General features: G+C 39.8%; 1 protein-coding gene across 3 annotated transcripts in view; it reads right to left on the reverse strand.

The window, feature by feature from the left end:
• Positions 1–22806, reverse strand: part of LOC124591468 (polypeptide N-acetylgalactosaminyltransferase 5) — a 209368-nt gene that overhangs the window by 33405 nt on the left and 153157 nt on the right. For all 3 annotated transcript variants that reach the window (XM_047131736.1, XM_047131735.1, XM_047131733.1), the window contains exons 3-5: positions 17590–17756; positions 10565–10772; positions 7486–7596 (exon numbers count right to left, since the gene is read on the reverse strand). In XM_047131736.1, the coding sequence (XP_046987692.1) occupies positions 7486–7596; positions 10565–10772; positions 17590–17756 (486 nt within the window). The remainder of the gene's footprint in view (positions 1–7485; positions 7597–10564; positions 10773–17589; positions 17757–22806) is intronic.

Below are 22806 nucleotides of genomic sequence, written 5' to 3' on the forward strand. Positions count from 1 at the left end.
TCTTGTTCACTTGAACACTTTTACAATGTTATCACAAAACTTTTCCAGCAGAAAATTTTATATTACTTTGTTGGGATACACTATTCGGATACAGTTTGTATAATTATTATTAACATGACAGGTTTCTAGCCACTTTAATAATGTAGTCCTAACAGTTGAGGTGAATAAGGATGAAGACTTTTTAACTTTGTAACACACACTTTTCTCCAAAGTTAATCCCTAGGATCACTGTGATGCTATGGCCTAGAGAGTATGTGTATGTATGTGTGCATGCATATGCCCACATGTCTGTGAAGGTACTTGTTCTCATGCTTTATAAAAACAAGGCTATATCAATTATTTTGATTTGTTGTTTAACTGTTAGCATTTTTTCCTTGTGGTAAGTATTTGCCTACCTCCCAGATAACAGTATGACCTTCCATCCTGTATCTTCTACTTTTGCTGCTATTGATTTACTGACAATTTTTCATTCTTTACAAAAATTGTCTGTAAATATTACAGATGGTCCTTCTTTTACTGGCAGCAAACTCTAGAACAACCAACTGGATCCCTTTTTACGAATAACACTTTGTCGACAGTAAGATCATTAGACACACATAATTAGCTTAGTTTCAATACATTTACAGTCTATACACCTCTTCTTCTCCAATATCTAATTTTCCATTGTGATTTTACATTATTAGGACTCAAATATATGTTCAAACTGTTGTCTTTCTGCACCTTTACTGTCTCATTCATGATTTTCTTTTCTGTTTTACCACTGTCTCATTCATCATTTTCTTTTCTGTTTCACTATTTTCCTTGTTTGCTTAATTGCTGCTGTTTTGTCTTGCACTGCATGCACCTGATAGACATATCACTAACTTGGTAATAGAGCTGTATCAGGAACACAGCTGGTAGGAAATGATTAAAGTACTGACAACACAAAAGGGAGTAAATTTCTCTCTTTCCTACCTGATAATCTTTGTGTTAAGTAATGTTAAGTTTCCACAGTTTTGCGCTACAAATATTTGTGAAAAAAAAACCATTTTGTCACATGTTCAATTAATACCAAAATAGTAGGCAAATCATATCAGCCAAACACAGAAGATCATTTTGATTCACAGCAGATCGTAAACCATCCTCAACAATGCTAGCTGTGCTAGCAATGTAAGGTAAACTGCAGAGCAGTCAAAGTTCAGCAATCAGTTTCTAGTTGGTCCAGGTTTTATTTTATTTATTTTGACCTAATATCACTTTTATCTCTGGAAAAACTTTTCAAAATGTGGTTGCTCATCAAACACACACACAAATTCATGCTATTAAGAACTCGTGCCCATATTGTAACACAAATAATGTTACTCCAAGTAAATTATCTGTTTTTTATATCAAACAATGGAAAATCTAGGGCGGAATGTAACAATATTATGAAAAGGAAAGTCGCGACTCAACATAGAGCAGAGATGCTAAGCCGCATATGGGTAAAAAAAAACCACACACACACACACACACACACACACACACACACACACACACACACACACGCGCGCGCGCACGCGTGCGACTGCAGCCTCTGGCAGCAGAAGCCACACTGTGAGCAACAGCAGCAATGCATGATGGGAGTGGCAACTGGGTGGTGGTAAGGAGGAGGTTGGGGCGAGGAGGTGCAGTCGGGAGGTTAGACAGAAGGCAGGGGAGAGGTGGGGAGGCAGCGGGAAAGGAGAGAAGTGAAAAGACTGAGTGCATTGGTGGAATGAGGGCTGTTTACTGCTGGAATGGGAACAGGGAGGGTGCTGGACGGATGAGAAAAATGACTGACAAAGGCTGAGGCCACGAGGGTTACGGGAACATAGGACATATTGCAGGGAGAGTTCCCACCTGTGCAATTCGGAAAAGCTGGTGTTGGCGGGAGGAGCCATATGGCACAGGCTGTGAAGCAGTCATTGAAATGAAGGATGTGTGTGTGTGTGTGTGTGTGTGTGTGTGTGTAAAACACATGCTGTTGTGTTGGGCATATATATGTATATATTTATCTCCTGAGCATGCTGGCCAACACGACATCCTTCATTTCCCTGACAGCTTCACAGCCTGTGCCATATGGACCCTTCCCACCATCAACAGCTCTTCTGAATTGTGCATGTGGGAACTCTCCCTGCAATATATCCTATGGTCCTGTAACCCTCATGGCCTCAAACTTCTTTCAAGGTGTATACACGGACAAGGAAAAGAAATTCACGGATTTATCCCGGATCTCCCGGTTAAAAATTCATTTTCTCCCGGGTGAAAACACACTTTTTCCGTGTTAAATGACAGTATACTTTCCATCGGAACTGTAAAACGTATCCTTTGAATGGATATGGTTTTACACAGAAGCGTAGAATTTCCCGGCGCTTTAGAAAACGAAACTCAGGGCGAAAAAACATGTTTTGGAAAGATCTTTGATGTGCAGCAACAGGAAAATTTAATGGTTTAAATTAATATACATAGCAGTGCTACAAGAAAAGCAAAGCTTTCGCATATAGTATTTGTCTCAAAGATTAATATGCTACAAGAGAAGCTAAGCTTTCATATGTAATGTTGATTTGTTTAGCGCATGTTACACTTTAAGATACATCACACAAATATGCCAGTAAATTTTTTAATACCGACATAAATCTCTGATCTTCTGGGCTAGAAATTTTCTAAATGGCTTGTCATCAAAGAGTTGATTTTTAAAAGAGATTTAGGAAATTCATCGTACATTCTCGCACGTAGTTCATCTTGCGTAAAAGAAAATTTACTTTGAAAATAATGCTTTTTGAACAACAATTCGCAATATTTTCCCGCGACTTGTTAGAAATAGATTCATTTAAGGCTTCAGCAGTTGCCAGACAGCGCCAGATAAGAGGTGTCACCGCTTGCGCAGCTATAGTGACGTAGGATGCCCATATGTTCGTACGTGTAAAACATTAAAAGATCTTACATCTTGTTAATAAAAGAAACAAGACATCAGAGGATAATCAAAGAGTGTCGGAATTTCGTGAACCATACTAAAATGCATAGTCCGCCTTACAGTGCACATTCGTATGTCCAGATTCCCAATGACGTAGGACTTGACCTGATATGAAACTTTTCAGTGTGGTTTTCGGGACGTAAATTTTCTTCTACCAGTACTATATTATCTCATGTTTGCTTCTTTGTTATAGCATAATGCCATACGTGCTAGAAGATTAAAACATGCACTTGAAACGCAGCGAACAGTTGAAACTAGCCAATAGTGTGGAATTAGACACTTCGTTTCAAATAAATTCACTGCCTCAGCAGGAAACCCTTTTAAACGCCAAATTTCTTTAGCAAACTAACAAAAATAACTTTATTGTTCTGCAAGGCGATTAATGCTTGACTGTCAGAAAGGTGGAAACAAAATAAAATCTGAAACTAGTAACATATTTTAGCCTTCCGTAATTTTTTGAATGTGTTTTAATTCACTTGATAGCTCCCAGCCACAGAAATCTGTCTTGTTTTCATTTGACGTGAGAGCAGTAAATGAAGAGGAAACAGAAAAATCCCTAAATGTAAACACGGGTCACATGGAGACTACTCCCCCTCCCCTCCCCCTCCCACTATAACTCAGACTGCTCTGCGCATCAGACATCTAAAAAAAGACTTTTCAAAAATAAGTTCATTTTGCAGCGCACATCTTTCTGAAGAGTCCGATACATAAAACATATATCTTTGAGGAAATGTAAGACACGTTATTTGGTCTTAAAGTGTGCAGTGCAGTGCCACGCCTCTTCAAACAATATTCTTATAGCGCACGTCACTGTATTTAGCGCTGTGGAACTCAAATGTGTATATTTTGTAATGGATGCCATCAAACTATTTCACGACAGTGGACATTAATATTTCCTTAAGTGCCTATCCTGCTCCCAGTGGGCCAGTTTGACATTCGGCCCAACCTCTCGCAATTAATACTGGATAGGATTGAGAATGAGGTCCCGAATTCAAGTCTCGGCCTGGCACACAGTTTTAATCTGTCAGGAAGTTTCAATACTGGATAGGATTATTTGCAACCAGGAGAATAAGTACTCTTCAGAAAATCTGGACTCTTTATTGCCTATTAGCAAATAACTTGCTCTTCTGTGTAACATAAAATTAAATATAGGATACCTAAAACAAGTAAAGACAGGAGACAGGCAAGACAGTACACATTTCTTCAATCCTTAGGTCCTAGCGATTTTTCTCTAATCTTGCTACAGCTTTACATGGCGTTCTTTCCTTTCTGCGAAAGAACTATTACCTTATCAAAATTCGTCAAACATTTTGCTACGTGAAAAATGGAAACGTCATTGTCTAATACTGAAAAAGCTGTTAATACGATTAGTACCTAAGACTGGTGAGGTTTCTAGATCTGATTACGTCTATTTTGTCACTGTGTGCCGCATAAAATGAAATAGGCCTTTCTAATATTGCAGCAACTGTAACACACACCAAATAAGCGACACTGTTTTGGCAATAATGCTCATTTTTATAATATGACAAAATAATTCACAAAGTATCAATAAGAAATACCTACTTGGCCTACTACAAGCAAAAAGCTTTACGTTAGAAAATAGTTTCACATTTCATTCATTCGCTCCAGTTTCTCATACACGAGACCGAAAAATAGAACGAAATTTTTGTATGAATTTGGGATCGTCATATTCTTTCATAATTTGTGTGATGTCCCTGTTTCTTCTCCTTCCTCGTTCTAACAAACAGTCTTATCATCACTAATTCTGTAACTATTCCTACCACTGTCAAAACTCTTTCTCCGGTTAACTTTACTACCCCTGCCACAATCACCGGTTTAGTTATCCAGAGATTATTCTCCGGTTAGTCGTTATTACAAGTTTGTACAATGCGTTTCCCAAGCTACTTCCAGAATGGGACTTAAGCGGCTGCTAGCCAGGGACTGCAACTGGCCCTGTCTAGTGTAACGATCTGGCCAAAAATTTTCTGTCAATATTTCACTTTCATGGATACATCGATAAGATAATACGTAATCTTTCTTACCTGTTATTCCTGTTAGTCGTTTATTTCCACTCTGGTGGTCTGAATCTATGGATTTCGCTAGTAATTATAACAATGCTGAACATTCGCAAAACGAAGCAACCACATAAACAAGCAGCAGTTGGCATTCTCCGGTTCGGTTTTATTCCGCTCAGCTCGTTAAGCCCTGTCCCGTTGCCAGAAGCGGGAAAAGGTACTAAAAAGCCTTTGACACATTCTGCTGTTGGCAGACGCTTGTACGAGCACTTTGTTATTTTATATGGTGCATTTCCTTTGCAATTTAAGTTTTATTTTTGTTTTTTTCACTCGTTCATGTTTTAACACTGCAGTATTATTCTGCAGTAGCGGGATATAGTAATATCCTTTAGTTTGAGTATCGGTTCTTACCAGTCAAAGTTACAAAAAAATTAACTGAAAACTTAATAAATGAAAAATTCCCGGAATTCTAAAAAATTCCCTCACAGATTCTTGATTAAGTTTAATTCTGGGGAGTTTGGTGACCAGGGGAGTACCGTGAACTCATCCTGGTGCTATTTGAACCATGCATTTGCACAGTCAGCTGTGTGACATGCTTTGCCTGCTGATAGATGCCATCATAATGAGGAAAATCAAACTTTATTTTGGGGGGGGGGGGGGGGCATGGTCCCCAAGGATGGATGCATACTTGAGTTGATCTGTCTCTTCCAGAACCACGAGATCACCCACGGAATGCCACGAAAATGTTCTCCAGATGATAACACAAACTCCTCTGGCCTGTACCCTCTGAAGATTGTTGCAGGATGCTTACTTTCAGACATTAAACAATGGACGCCTCGACAGCCATCTGTCATATGGAGCATAAAACATTTTCCTCAGAAAGCCACTTGTTGCCACTCAATGTATGTCCACATGTGGTGCTGTCATGCAAATTCTCCAGCCTTCATCATCAATGAACAGCAGTCAGATGGGTAAATGACCCATGCGCCTGCTGCTGAGGCCCATTCACAACAACATTCACTGACTGTGTCATTGAGGAGACGCTGTTAGCAGCCTCCTGCTTCATCTGGGTGGTCAGCTGCTTAACAGCCACATGTCTGTTTACTTGTACACATCTCAGCAGCCGTTTTTTGCCCCTGTTGTCCATGGCCCATGATATACCACAGCTGCTTCAGTTCCAGTTCTGGACAACACCATTTTGTCATGTTGATGTACTGTGACCACAGTGGCACACAAACAATTTACACACTTAGCCATTTCGGAAATGCTTCCACCCTTGGCCCAAAAGCCAATGATCATGCCCTTTTGGATGTCAGATAAATTGCTCTGTTACCACATTGCAACAATGATTGCAGAGTTTTCTGCATCCCCGACATGTTTTATATACCCTCCACTGCTAGTGCTGCCACCTGCCATCTGTGAGTGGTTATTGCACATTGACATCGGACACAGGTGCTGGTCACAGTAACATGACTGGACTACGTACCTAAAGCAGAGTGTATGTATGTATGTATGTATGTATGTCCAGGGTCGCTTCCCAAACCCCTGGATCAGTGTCAACTAAATTTCGCACAGAAGCAGAAGGCTTCACATATATCAGGACTGTGGGGTTTATAATGTCCTAGCTCCAATAGAAGCTGATATATGGGCAAAAACATGTTGAACAGAGCAAGGGGAAGAAGGAAATGGACAGAGGGAGGGGAGATGCATGAGGCACGTGGAAGGTAGAAGGTGTAGAGGGCCGGTGAGAAAGAGGGGTAGTGGGCAGATGGAAAAGGAAGAGGGGTAGTGGGCAGGTAGGAAAGGTAGAGGGTGAGGTGAAGATGGAAAAGGAAGATGCAAAGATGCAGAGGTAAATGGAAGAGGGGATGTGCAGATGGAAAAGGAGGAAGAGGAGGAGTTGTAGATGGAAAGAGTAGGGGAGGTGCAGATGAAAAGACGAGGGGGAGTGTAGATGAAGAGAGAGGAGGTGGTGCAGATAGAAGGAAAGGGAAGGTGCAGATGGTCAGGGTGAGGGTGGAGGAAGATATGATCAGAGGGTGGAAGAGATTGGGAGGGGGGGGGAGAGGGGGGGAGAGGGGGAGAGAGAGAGAGAGAGAGAGAGAGAGAGAGAGAGAGAGAGGGCGGGGGGGGGGGGGGGTCATTATAGGGGAACACAGTGAGGGAAGAAAAAGGAGGTATGTTCAATATGTGCGTCAAACACATTTGTGTATGAACCAGTGGGGAGAGGCTAGTACCACAATAGACAAAAATAAACAAAAATGAAAATATGTAAATGGTATCAACATTGAATACATATATGCACAATTATCTTGGCTTATACTGTAATTTATACATTCAACTGCTCTGGAAAATTCTCATGTAGCACATGGATAAAACATTTTTGCTTTGTTTATCATTTCTATTAGTTGCTCTACTAAAACTGCACAAAAAAATTAAAATACATATATTAGTAAAAGCAAACCACATTAACTGAATGCTGTTGTAGAATGTCCTTACCATCTGAAATTGAGCTTCCAGTTGAAACCTCCCCACGTCATGTCTGAGGCTGTTATGTACTCAAAAGTCTCATCAGATATGACATCTATAATTGGACAAACAACAGTTTTCCTGAAACACAAGTATCATGAATAGTACTTCTATAAGTTATTTATATACAAAAAATATTACCCACATCTAACTTATTGCAATTTCGCTAGCAAGCAAACCCTGTTTCCATCGCTTGTTAATAAAAAAATATAGACAACTCTGAGGTACAAGTTTTATTCTACATCTACACTGATATTTTGCAAGTCACAGTATAGTGCATGATGGAGAGTATTTCAGAACAATATCAGCCATTCTTTGTCCGATTCGAATTTGGGTATTGAGCAAAGAAAAAGTGGCTGTAAGAATGTTTTTCTAAGTGTTCTAATGCCTCTCACCTTATTAAGATGATATACACATGAGATATACAATGGGAGCAGCAGATCTGCTGCACTGTTTACTAAAAATATCTTTGAAAGGAAGTTACTTTTCTGCAAAGGCAACTGTTTTATTTTTAAACACAATTTCATAATTTAGCAATTATCTAAAGTCATCCTGCTTGGGCATTATCAAGCTATCATCTCAGACACGGAGTCCACGTGTAAAATAGATAACACACAACCCTTGAATGTGTTTAGTCACCCCGCAAGCATACAACACATTAAAATATGTTACTACAGCTACAAATTTTACACATGTTGCTGCATCCGACTTAATATTTATTTTAACTGTAGTAGTTAAATTGGGAAAAAATTTACCTTCCACACAAATCTTATTATAACAAATGCACTCTCTCTCTCAATATTATGAAAAGGATAGTTGCTACTCACCATATAGCATTGATGCCAAGTGGCAGACAGGCACGCACGCCAAAAAAACTGTCAAACAAAGAGTTTGGCCAAACAGGCCTTCTTCAGCACACACACACACACACACACACACACACACACACACACACACACACACACACACACACACAGTCTCTGACTATCAAGGCCAGACTGCAGCCAGAGATGTGTGTGTGTGTGTGTATGTGTGTGTGTGTGTAAAGCTTTGTTTGACTTTGCCTATCTGCAGTTCAGCTTCTTCACTGAAATGCGAGTAGCAATTACCCTTCTCAAAATATTGTCATTATTCCAGCCTGGAGTTTCCATTGCTTCTACTCTCAAGAAATCCACAGTGATTGGACCTGTACTATAAAAGACTATCAAAAACCTGTTCTTTACATTTCCCAAAACGGTTTTGTGAAAACATCACCATTTTTATTCCAAGTATTCCATTAAGTTCATTGAGCTTCTGTTACACTTTCTTATGGGCAATAGTGATAAAGTTACTTGCATGTTCTATGGATCACAAATGCAACCTGTCACTATGATATGGAAGTTCTAAAATTATAGTAAATCTCCTCAGAGGAAAACATGACAACATGTTGATCATTTTCATGAAATCTTTATCCTCCTCCTCCTCCTCCTCCTCATCATCATCATCATCATCATCACTGATCTGTGTGTTTTGAACACTGTTCCTTTGAATTAGGTATGCTTCATTGTTGTACTTAGCCGACATCTCCAATATCTTCGAATTGTAAAATAATCCATGGATGAGTAAACAATTAAATTCTGTGATGTCTTCTGACAGGCCTATCAGGGTTGCAAACACTCAAGGAACACCCATATTTGCCCTAACACCTTTGGTGGAAGTTGCAATATTCAGCTTTTTGTTGACCATGTGACATGTACAACAGAAAACAAAAAGGGGGGGGGGGGGAGAGGAGTTATTTTACGAATATTTTAATTGGATAGGTGAATACTTGCAGATATAAAAAGTGAACAAGCTGAAATTCATGAAAATTTTGCACTGGCAATGGTCATTAGGTCTTTATGGATAAATGACTTTAAACATTCAGTTGGAAAACAACAGATGATTTCACTCCGGACAGTCCACTAGAATCAAAACAACACAAACCATCTACAACATTCACGATAGGGCAATGGAATATCAGAGGCTGTAGATGCCCTAGAAAGGTGACACATATCCATCTTGGCTAAGTGAGACTACTATGTATGAACGAGAAACACAATGTGGATGAGCCCTGTACTCCACGATTTCAAGGCATATCTGACAATATCTGGACACACTCCTCAGGATGTCTTGTGTGTGTTTGGAACTGGATGGGACTTGAATCCATTACAATATTCCAGTGTCCAAGCAACAACCCATAAATAACAGTAGTTTTAAGGCTGTCGGGGTATCATCCACACCGATAACTTACGACTCAAGCAAACTGTGACTGGAACCTTTACTCCTTCACACAAAAACAAACAACACATCATATAAGAATGACCTCTCTCACAAAATCCACTTGCATAAACTAGCTGACAAAGTGTCTCTTCATCAGACACCTTGGTCTCTTGATTTAGCCCCAAGTATTTTCTTCCTACCTTCTGCCTCAAAACTTCAGCTTGCAAGGAACAAATTTTCATCAAAGACTGGGGGGCAGGGGGTTGGACATGGTGGAGGAAAGTGAATGTCTTCACAGTGCAATATTTTGCTGAGTCTCAAAGATTCTATTTTTGCTAGGGGGAACAGAAAGTTAGAATATTTGTGTGCCATGTTTACAGGCACCAAATGAGCCTAAATGTAGAGACAAGGTGGATTTTCTCAGTAATTTTTTTCTGGTTAGTCATTCTAAAATCATTAATTGACAGCATTAAATCCAGTCCAGTACAATAAACATTAATGTACCGAATACAGGAAAAGATCGTAAAATGGTGAACTGAATAAATAAATTCTATATTGACACACTTTAACTAGCTGAGTAAGTTCAAAGGGCAGAGGAAGGCACTATCTTCAATAGGAATATGCCCAGTAACACGCTGCCTTTTCAAATCTACATTTGAGTTGTCGACAGCTTTTACTTATGCAGACAACTGTGGTTTGGAGTGGGGAAAAAGTTACAATAATTTTTCCTGAATGCTCTAAGAAAACATTTACCTGATAGCAGAGCTAGTGACATTTAAAGTAAGACCTGTGCTATTTATTTCATACACACCTGTCCTCCGAGATACGAGCCAGAAGGGGTTCCAGCCAGCCTTCGGTGCACTCACAGTGTGCATCCAGGAATGTAATAACCTCGCCCGTGACATGTTTGGCACCCAGTAGGCGGGCACGGATCAAGCCTGATCTCTTGTCTGTGCGTAGAACCTTCACTGGCACAGGCAGCCTTGATACGTATTCCTCAAGCTGGTGACCTAAGTGCTCTGTAAACATGTGGAAGGCCATAGTACATTCCTCTATTTTATGAGTACACTGCAAAAAATAAAGAGAGAGAGAGAGAGAGAGAGAGAGAGAGAGAGAGAGAGAGAGAGAGAGAGAGATTTATCCATTTATTTTCAACATAGTATAAAAAATACTGCTTGTGCAAAAGCAGACCAATACTGTAGGATTCCTCTCAAAGCAATAAGAGTACTCCAAATATACAATGTCAACATGTAAACAATTACTCTTTGAAAGGATATTGCACAGTTAATTAAGTGATGAATATTTAGAAAAAACCAAGTTACTTATTTCAGTAATGGATCAATGCATTTGATGGTGTACTGCCAGAGCTCGAACATTACAGTATATCAATTTTTCTGGAGCTAGGAAAAGAAATAACCTGCCTCCCCCCCCCCCCCCTTCTCTCTATATCTTCACTTGAAGCATGAGTACGAGTCATGTATTTTATATTATTATTTCTCTCCTTTCTCAGACGTTATGTCTGGTTAAGAATGGAAAGTGACGGGGACCTTGATCAAGCGTGACTTCCTTTTAACTGTACGATATATGTTACATTGCATTTAGGAACTTTTGGGTAATTGAACACGTATCAATAATTACAGATTTATGTAGTTGTATATATATGTTGGATGTAGCTGTATTGCGTTGATGTACTGGTGGATATTGTGTGGTATGACTCTTGTAGTTGATAGTATAATTGGTATAATGTCAACTTTATCCTGATGCCACATGTCCTTGACTTCCTCAGCCAGTTGGATGTATTTTTCAATTTTTTCTCCAGTTTTCTTCTGTATATTTGTTGTGTTGGGTATGGATATTTCGATTAGTTGTGTTAATTTCTTCTTTTTATTGGTGAGTATGATGTCAGGTTTGTTATGTGGTGGTGTTTTATCTGTTATAATGGTTCTATTCCAGTATAATTTGTATTCATCATTCTCCAGTACATTTTGTGGTGCATACTTGTATGTGGGAATGTGTTGTTTTATTAGTTTATGTTGTATGGCAAGTTGTTGATGTATTATTTTTGCTACATTGTCTTGTCTTCTGGTGTATTCTGTATTTGCTAGTATTGTACATCTGCTTGTGATGTGATCTACTGTTTCTATTTGTTGTTTGCAAAGTCTGCATTTATCTGTTGTGGTATTGGGATCTTTAATAATATGCTTGCTGTAATATCTGGTGTTTATTGTTTGATCCTGTATTGCAATCATGAATCCTTCTGTCTCACTGTTTATATTGTCTTTTCTTAGCCATGTGTTGGATGTGTCTTGATCGATGTGTGGCTGTGTTAGATGATACAGGTGCTTGCCATGTAGTGTTTTCTTTTTCCAGTTTACTTTATTTGTATCTGTTGATGTTATGTGATCTAAAGGGTTGTAGAAGTGGTTATGAAATTGCAATGGTGTAGCCGATGTATTTATATGAGTGATTGCTTTGTGCATTTTGCTAGTTTCCGCTCGTTCTATAAAGAATTTTCTTAAATTGTCTACCTGTCCTTAATGTAGGTTTTTTATGTCGATAAATCCCCTTCCTCCTTCCTTTCTGCTTAATGTGAATCTTTCTGTTGCTGATGTATGTGATATATTCTATATTTGTGGCATTGTGATCGTGTAAGTGTATTGAGTGCTTCTAGGTCTGTGTTACTACATTTCACTACTCCAAATGAGTAGGTCAATATTGGTCTAGCATAAGTATTTATGGCTTTTGTCTTGTTTCTTGCTGTCAATTCTGTTTTCAGTATTTTTGTTAGTCTTTGTCTATATTTTTCTTTTAGTTCTTCTTTAATATTTGTATATCTATTCCTATTTTTTGTCTTTATCTAAGATACTTATAAGCATCTGTTTTTTCCATCGCTTCTATGCAGTCGCTGTGGTTATCCAATATGTAATCTTCTTGTTTAGTGTGTTTTCCCTTGACTATGCTATTTTTCTCACATTTGTCTGTTCCAAAAGCCATATTTATATCATTGCTGAATACTTCTGTTATCTTTAGTAATTGGTTGAGCTGTTGATTTGTTGCTGCCAGTAGTTTTAGATCATCCATGTATAGCAAATGTGTGATTTTGTGTTGGTATGTTCCAGTAATATTGTATCCATAATTTGTATTATTTAGTATGTTGGATAGTGGGTTCAGAGCAAGGCAGAACCAGAAAGGACTTAATGAGTCTCCTTGGTATATTCCACGCTTAATCTGTATTGGCTGCGATGTGATATTATTTGAATTTGTTTGGATATCAAGTGTAGTTTTCCAATTTTTCCATTACTATGTTTAGGAACTGTATCAATTTAGGATCTACTTTGTATATTTCCAATATCTGTAGTAACGATGAGTGGGGTACACTATCAAAAGCTTTTTGGTAATCGATGTATGCGTAGTGTAGCGACCTTTGTTTGGTTTTACCTTGATATGTCACCTCTGCATCTATTATCAGTTGCTCTTTACATCCTCGTGCTCCCTAGCAGCAACCTTTTTGTTCTTCATTTATAATTTCGTTCTGTGTTGTATGTGTCATTAATTTCTGTGTAATGACTGAAGTCAATATTTTGTATATTGTTGGTAGGCATGTTATGGGGTGATATTTTTCTGGGTTTGCTGTGTCTGCTTGATCTTTAGGTTTCAGATAAGTTATTCCTTGCGTAAGTGTATCAGGGACTGTGTATGGGTCTGCAATGTAACTGTTAAATAATTTAGTTAGATGTGAATGTGTTAAGGTGACCTTCTTTAGCCAGAAATTTGCTATTTTATCTTTTCCAGGGGCTTTCCAATTGTGCGTAGAATTAATTGCTGGGGTGACTTCATGTTGCAAAATTATCACTTCAGGCATTTGTGGTATCATCTAGTACATGTCTGTTTCTGCTTGTATCCACCGTGCATGCCTGTTATGTTGTACCAGGTTTGACCATATGTTGCTCTAGAAGTGTTCCATGTCTGTTGTGTTTGGTGGATTGTCTATTTTAATGTATGTGTTATCTATTGTCTGATAAAATTTCTTTTGGTTTGTGTTGAATGTTTGGTTTCGTTTCCTTCTATTTTCACTTTTTTTGTATCTTCTAAGTCATTTGGCCAATGCTTGTAATTTCTGCTTCTTTTCATCTAATTGCTCTATCGCTTCTTGTTGTGAGATTTTACCTAACCTTTTTCGTTTTTTGTCTGATATTTCATTTCTTATAAATTGTGTTAGCTGTCCAATGTCTTTTCTCAGTTTTTATATTCTGATCTGTAGCCTGTGTTGCCATGCTGGTTTTGTGGATTTCTTCTGTGTGTTGGTTGGTTCTGATCTCTGCCTAGTGTGTATATTTAGTGTAGTGAGTGCTCCTATATAAACAAATTCGTTAACATTGAATATAGATTTAAATGTTTAGGAAGACTTTTGTGAAAGCATTTGTCTGAGGAGTAGCCTTGTACGGAAATGAAATATGAATGGTAAGCAGTTCAGGCGAAAAGAGAATAGAAGATTTTGAAATGAGATGCCACAACAGAATGCTGAAGACTAGATCAGTAGATCATGTAACTTAGGAGGAAGTACGGAACAGTCCTGGGGGAAAAAAGGTGAAGAGTCTTACACAGGACGGAGTAGCGTGGAGAGCTGCATTGGACTGAATACCACAACAACGAAATTATTATAATTATTATTATTATTATTATTATTATTATTATTATTATTATTTACATGTGATCCCACTAGACCACACACACAATGTACAACACAGCACACTTTAAAATGTTCTTTTCTCACGGCCATACTACTTCCATTCTTTCAGAAAGGGTACTTTTTCCTTTTCTCAGTCCAAGTGGTTCCATTCTCCTTGTGTTTTTCTGCCATGACAACTGTATAGCCACGAATTGTGTGGCTAAAATTTTCACGTTTTATATCCTGTTGGGTTAGCCATTCCTGTTTCAGGACTTCTTTTATTGCTGTGTTTCACCTTATTGTATCATAAGTATGGCTGCCAGCAGACATCGATATGGACGCAGATGATGTTACCACATGTGTTTACTTGTCAGTGGTGATAGACGTGGCTGGTCAGTTCTTATGATGACTTCAGCTACCTTGGGTACAAGTACGTAAAAGAGCCGTGGTCCTTCCTCGCAACAAAATGTTAAGGGCCCAAGTGTCTGCAGATTCAATAGTCAGTTTTTGAACTCTTCACTATAATTTATCGTCATAATTTGTGAAGCAAGATATAATTCTATCACCCATAATAACTGAAACTTCAAGGTCCCTGCAGAATATCAAAAATTTCATCTCCACAGGAAAATATCATTTTTCTTTCCTTCACGTACCAGTCAAACTGATTGCCTGACATCAAATATTCCTAATGACTCATGTTCACATTGATATAGTTCTATTTTCCAGCTACAGTGAACTGAATGAAGCACTTGTCTAACTAGAATTGATTGCTTCCACTCAGTTTTAGAAAGGAGGCAACAAAACAAGTTTCTATTGAAATAGTAATTAAACATAAAACAAAGTTCATAAGAAAAGGGAACTCTACCATTTTAACACATTTTTATTAGGTCTCTTTCTTGTGTATCTATCCAGTACAAATTTTGCAATTGGTTTTGAACTAACTTCCCAATGAGCTAGAGACTAGATAACTCGTAACTGGATGACAATGGAATATTAACACACTTTCTTGCCTGTCTGTTCAGTAGGGGTGGGTAATGGCTGACATCTCAATGGGCCTGGAGGAGCGGTATGCTGTTCAGGTACTATCTGGTATGCTGTACATACACTATCAGAATGTATTCCAAGTGGTATGCAAGAGGACAGGCACGACTGACCATATGGTGTGAGGTGGGGGTGGGGGTGGGGGAGGGGGGGGGGAGACTGACAGAGAGAAGGGGAAAAGCAGATGTGTTCAATATACATCATACAAGTATACAGACAATACCATGGGTACAAAGTCAGTATATATACCCTGACATGAGAAAAGTCATGGGATGCATGTTTACAGATGGTGGTAGTATCGCGTACACAACGTATAAAAGGGCAGAGCATTGCTGGAGCTGTAGTTTGTTCTCGGGTGATTCATGTGAAAAGGTCTTCGATGTGTTTATGGCTACATGACAGGAAGTAACATATTTTGAATGCAGAATGGTTGTCATAGCCGAACATATGGGACATTTCAGTTCAGAAATCATTAGGAAATTCAATATTCCAAGAGTCACAGTGTCAAGAGTGTGCTGAGAATAAAAAATTTCAGGCATTACCTCTCCCCATGACATGAATCCCATTGATCATTTATAGGACATAATCGAGGGGTCAGTTAGTGCGCAAAATTCTGCACCTGTGACACTTTCGCAACTTTCAATGGCTATGGATGCAGCATAGCTCAACATTCCTGCAGGCGACTTCCAACGACTTATTGAGTCCATGCCATGTCAAGTTGCTGCATTATGCCAAGCAAAAAGAGGTCCAACACACTCTTAGGAGGTATCCCATGACATTTGTGACCCCACTGTATGTAAAAAATTATTTATGTAAAAAAATCTGATTAAAAAGTTTAAATCCACTGAGAAAACACACACACACACACACACACACACACACACACACACACACACACACACAAGCAGAAAAATTATTATTTAAATAAACATTAGTTTTTAATATTAAACATTTTTTTAATCTGACTAAGAAGTACAATTTCTCCTAGCTCCCTACAGATTCCTAAGCCCTTATAGATAGTCCTGAAAACTTGTGCTTACAATGTTTTTACAATTATAGCCTTGACAATACTTGTTAAGGTTTAAAACAAAAATGTGGGGCACATACAACAGATAAAAGTTAGGAGGTGAACCATTTGTGCATCAATTATATGTTGCGTGTGCCCCACATTTTTTGTTATAAATCTTAGAAGTCTTGTTGTAGCTATTAAAAATTCACAAGCAAAAATTTTCACAACTATCTGTATGGTGTTAGGAATCTGGCTTGAGTCTCGAAGAAATTGTTCTATACTTTTTACTTCATTTTAAAAAAGTGCCATACTAGTTTTTTTTACCAAGTGGTGGCAGAACACACACATAAAAGAAGGTTGTCATTGGCAAGCTTTTGGAGCCAGTGGCACCTCCTTCAGGCAGAAGGGTTGAAGGAAAAGGACTGGAGGTCTAGGAAAAGGGGTAGATTTTGGTAAAATCACCCAGAACCACAGGTCAGGGGGGACTCACCGTACGGGATGAGAAGGAAAGATTGATTGCTGGGGATTGCATCAGACGAGATTTGAAAGGTTTTCATATCTCGTCTACATGAACAAATGGACATTGAAACTATGTACAAGGGAAGGAGGAGGAGGAGGAGGAACAATAGGGTTTAATGTTTAGGTTTAATGTTCAGTATACTTGGTGATCATTAGAGAATAGCACAAGCTCAGACTGGAAAGAACAGGAATGAAATCAGACTTAAGGTGTAATATCTGGATGTCCAAATGGGAATTTGAACCTCCCTACTCCTGAATAAGAGTCAACTGTTTTAAGCTGTGCCACCTCACTTGATGCATACATGGAGGAAAAACCGAGCGAGGTGGCCCAGTAGTTCGCACACTGGACTCACAGTCGGGAGGACGACACTTCAAACCTGCATCTGGCCATCCTGATTTAGGTTTTCCATGACTTCCCTAAATCGCTTCAGGCAAATGATGGGATAGCTCCTTTGAAAGAGCATGGCCGACTTCCTTCCCTAATTCGATGGGACCGATGAGCTCACTGTTTGATCCCCTCCCCCAAATCAACCAACCAACCAATCAATCAATCATGGAGAAAAAAATGAAATACAGTAGGGGATTTAGAAATACTTACCCCTCTCACTGGCATCATCGACCAGAATTATTTCATGCAGAAGGGCACGAGGAGACCTGTTTATAGCACTCCAGATTGTCCGCAGTAGAGTTGACCAGGCCTCATTGTGGAAGACAATGACAATTGATGTGGACGGCAGTAACTCTGGATACTGTTTTGTTTTACACCTGTACAGAAAATAATAGAAATGACCAATAGACACAAAACATCTTTCAGCTAATTAATACAACAGAAAAACAGCCAAAGTTTCAACTTGTCCTGCAGTTACTCCAGTATGCTGAAAGTTCACATCTTTCAGCTACTTTTACACTAAAAATCAGGATACATAATCAGATAACTTGCTAAATATTTGCTATGATTACGTATAAGAAAATATGGTAAACCGCTTCTAATAGTGATACAATGTGTACATTAAATTCACGAAGAGACAGATAAACTGACTGTTACCTGAAAATTACCAGTACAACTGAAAGTCATACATACAAATATATGAGACAGTATCCCTAGCTTTTCGAGCTGCTGGTTCCTTCTTCAGTGGTGAAAAGAGGAAATGGTTGGGGACGACCCCTGGAAAAGAGGGAGTTCAGGGGCTAGAGGGGTAATAGATTTCTAAATGTAACTTTACACATTAAATAGCATGCCTGCTTCTTTGCAAGTTCAAATACACTACACTCAGAGTAAAGAACATCACATCAATTTACCACTATCTATGGATGCCAACTAAAATAGCAGCATTTGATTATTTCTCAGTGTGCCTCTCTCAAAATGGTTTCTCGTTGGCCATTGCTCATTCAAATTTTGCTTTTAGTAAGATAAATAGTCACTGATAACTTAAACCGACTAATATTATAAGGGGCATTCAAAAAGAAATGAGCCGGAGGAATAATTACAGAAACCAGTACCTGTATGTTAGAAATATTGACCTTAGCTGTTAGAAATATTGACCCTGGCTATTGAGGCACTTGTCCCACTGTGACCCAAGGCGGTGAATGGCTGTCTCATAAAATTCTTGGGGCTGCGATTTTAACCAGTTCTGCACATACAGCTGGACGTTGTCATCCGAGGCGAATCGTTTGCCCCTCAGAGCCTTTTTAAGGGGACCAAAAATGGCGTAATCACAGGGAGAGAGGTCCGGACTGTATGGCGGGTGTCTGAGAATCTCTCATTTGAATTTCTGCTGGAGTGCCACGACTGTGTTGGCCATATGACACTTTGCATTGTTGTGGAGCAGAATGACCCTACACGTGAGATCGCCTGGTCGTTTTGATTTGACTGCTTGGCGAAAGGTGGTCAAGGTTTGTGAGTAACTCTGGGCATTCACTGTTGTCCTGTGCTGCAGGAAATGAATCAGAAGGGGGCCATCTTGGTCAAAGAAGGACGCCAGATTCACCTTTCCAGCACTTGAGTGGATGGCGCGTCCAGCTGTACTTGCGGAACGGGTTAAAATTGCAGCCCCAGGAATTTTATGAGACAGCCATTCACTGCCTTGTGTCACAGTGGGATGAGTGTCTCGAGAGCCAGGGTCAATACTTCTAACACACAGGTACTGGTTTCTGCAATTATGCCTCCGGCTCGTTTCTTTTTGAACGCCCCTTATACTTAGACAGTAACATCCAAATTGTTTTGTGTCAATGTTGAGGTATGAAATTTGAGTCAAACTGAAACAAAGGGAGGAGAGGATTAGCAATGTTTACAAATGCCACTCAACCATGTCCTAAATCACGTGAGACAAAGACCTCACAGGGTTGTTTTTTAACACACAAATATACCACAGAAAATCTTACTGAATAAATTATTTTACTCAGTTCGTTGGAGGGGAGGGGGGGATTAAGGATTAAGGGATAAACAGGGAGATAACCAGCCCCTTGTCAACAGATGGTTCAGTAGTAGACATTGGCCAGACATTTGACTGAACAGTGGAATCATGTAGGAGTAGTAAAATCTTGGCACTGAAAGCAATTTTGACAGTGCAGTGGATTCCTTATGAAAGAAATGTAAGGAGGCGTGCCACATAGCAATAGCCCACCAAATGATGTTCCACATCTGATTGAGGAGATGTCTTAACTGTGCCCATGAATCTGAAACTGAGGTCAGAATGTTGGGTGGGTGATTGCTTCTCTAGCCAAATGGTTGGCCAGTTCATTCCTTGGGATACCCATATGACTTGAGATCCTGATAAAGCCAGCAGAGCATGTATTACAAAGGAGGTCACAGATAGAACCTTGAATAGCAGCTATCACAGGGTGACAAGAATAACATTGATCAATAGTCTGGAGACTGCTCACCGAGTCACTGAAAACTATAACACAGTTGTGAGAGGGCTCTGTTAATGGTGTAAGACCAGAGCCTGGTAAATCGGGTGTCGAATAATGCGATCCACACTCCACGTGGTGTGGGTAAGGATGCAGATAGCGTTAAGCTTTTGCATGCATCTAGTCTTTAGTCAAGGAATGTAGGGCAGCCATGGCAGCTTTTAATCAAAGAGGTGTTCCAAAAACTGGAATGGGCAACCTAAAGCTGTGAGGGTGGGGCGTGAGTCGTGCTTGGGTAGCTCAGTTGGTAGAGCATTTGCCCGTGAAAGGCAAAGGTCCCGAGTTCGAGTCTCGGTCTGCCACACAGTTTTAATCTGGCAGGAAGTTTCAGATAGGTAGTAGTTCACATGGTGAATTTTCATGAAGTGGGTGGCCACAATACACCAGGAATACGTATGCCTGAAGTTATTTAAAGCACCGGCATTTAAAGCACTTTGTTTGATTAAATCTGGTCTACTGCATACCTTTCTGATAAACTATACTTTATCGGGCTTACTTCCCAGCAAGTGGATGATGATTTGACAAATTCCAGTTCATTCATCATGTGGGTATTAGTATAGGTACAGAACGAATTTTCATTCCGTAGCAGAGTGTGCCCTACTTCGTGGAAGGTTAGAACTGCATGCTGGACCAGGACTAGAACCTCAACTTTCACAGGAAAATGCTCTACCGACTGAGCTATCCATGCACAACTGATGACCCACTCACACAGCTTTAGGTCCGTCAGTACCACATCCCCCACCTTCCAAACTTCACAGACCTCCTGCAACCTTCCACGACTGGAACTCCTGCAAGAAGGACTGTTGCAAAGATGGGCTTAGCCACAACCTACGGTATGTTTCCAGAAACAATATCCGTCTTCCTGTTGTGTCAGTCCTGCAAGGTTGTAGGAAAACTTCTGTGAATTTTGGGAGTGTTGTGGCACCAGCGTGGAGTCATGAAATTCGGCACACTGTGTTCCAATTATCGTTCCGAAGAAATGCAGCTGGCAATACAGCCACCTTGCCGAAGAGCGCAAACTATTTCAACGTGCAGCAAGGTTCTAATAACAAACCAAGCACCGGGACGATAAATGGCTTTTTGAGACAATCTGACGGCACTTAGCAGACCGTTTATGTGACCTCGACCGCGACAAGACCTGCCTTTTCTTGCACAAAAGTGATGATGATGATCGTTTTGTGGGGTGCTCAACTGTGCAGTCATCAGCACCCATAGAAAATCCCAATTTTTACACAGTCCAATTTTTTACACAGTCCAATCTAGCCATTGTCACGAATGATGATGATGAAATGATGAGGACAACACAAACACCCAGTCCCCGAGCAGAGAAAATCCCCAACCCGGCCGGGAATCGAACCCGAGACCAAGTAATGCAGAGGCAGCAACGATAGCCACTAGACCACGAGCTGCGGACTTGCATAAAAGTGCCACCCGGCCAGACTGGGACATCGACATATTCGGACTTCGAACTGGCGTACGCTGTGAACTGGGTTCCACCATGAAGACATCAAAGTTCTTCCTGATTCAGGTTGCCACCAATGACGGTCGCGCCGCTGCCTTCCTAGTCACTAAGCAGCGGGGCACCTGACACTCGCCACAGCTTACAACTCTAAGAACGGCTCTTCCAACCCTCCGTAGCTGTCACTGCAACCCAGACCCACTACGTTTTGGAGCCCAACTTGGGGCCACACCACACCGCTACAGGAGTTTTAATTCGCCAGGAAGTCTCAAATTGGTACTGGTCTCTGTAATGGTTTGCGAACTTGTGGTTCCAAAATACTGTAAGTGCATTGGGGGATCAAATGAGTTTCCTAGTGCAACTGGTCTAACCACAACACTGTAGTGGAGTCACTCTCCTACGAACTAAGTGATATAAATGAGATGTCTTTACTGTGAAGATATACAATGTTTGTCCCAAAACCTTTCTTCGATGGAAGACATGGCATTTACTCTTCTTTTCTGATGCAGTTGCCTAGCTTCTAGAGCGGACCATCACTTGCTTTAAAAAATTCTCACAATTCTCCCCCACCCCAATCTCCTCTCAACCTCACCATCCTCTTCGCGCGCGCACACACACACACACACACACACACACACACACACACACACACACACACACACACGAATTTATATAAAATAAATGTAGTTTCACAGGTTGGCAACGATTACAACCTGCACGAAAGCAAACGAACAGACATAAGCACTGTAATACTGTGCAGAATAGGAAAACACACACTTCAGTTCGATTTACGAAGGTGAAATGTAAATAACCCAAATGCAGTACAAGAAATATTGCGGAATGGCAAAAACTGCCAAGAGTATATGTGAAACGAAATCTTTCGATATCAACTGCTGCTGCTAGCAAGGAGGGAAGCAACAGCAATTTGGAGAATATGCAAAGAAACACCGTAAGTAACTTGCGCTCCAACTAAATAAACAAAAAGATTTTTTAATCTATAACAACAAAAAATATACAAATATATGTATCCAGTTTGCAGAATAACCGCGGAAGATGTTTTATACATAAAAGCGAAACGCATCTGGTGCAAAATTCTCTTTGTGATTGAATTGCAGTAAGCGCAAGACGGAAAAAACAATAATAACTGACCCCACAAAACATTTATGAAATGTATTAAATGTGGACTCAAAATATCCCGGCAGATTTTGGCCTTTCATGTAGCACATTTACTGGATTGTTTTCCAATATACTTAAATACGAACATTAATAAATGTATCACCAAGCTATCGAATGTCTTTAGAAGTATTTAGTTCCATTTTAAAACCCATAGTTATTCCAAAACATGAATAAATAACAATATTATGAAGATTAAGCACACTATAAAAAAATTGTTAAGATTTTCGTGGCTACTTGTTTGACAAACTGACCGTTGGTTTCTGTCTCGGG

This window comes from Schistocerca americana, chromosome 2, assembly GCF_021461395.2.
Source record: "Schistocerca americana isolate TAMUIC-IGC-003095 chromosome 2, iqSchAmer2.1, whole genome shotgun sequence".
NCBI lineage: Eukaryota > Metazoa > Arthropoda > Insecta > Orthoptera > Acrididae > Schistocerca > Schistocerca americana.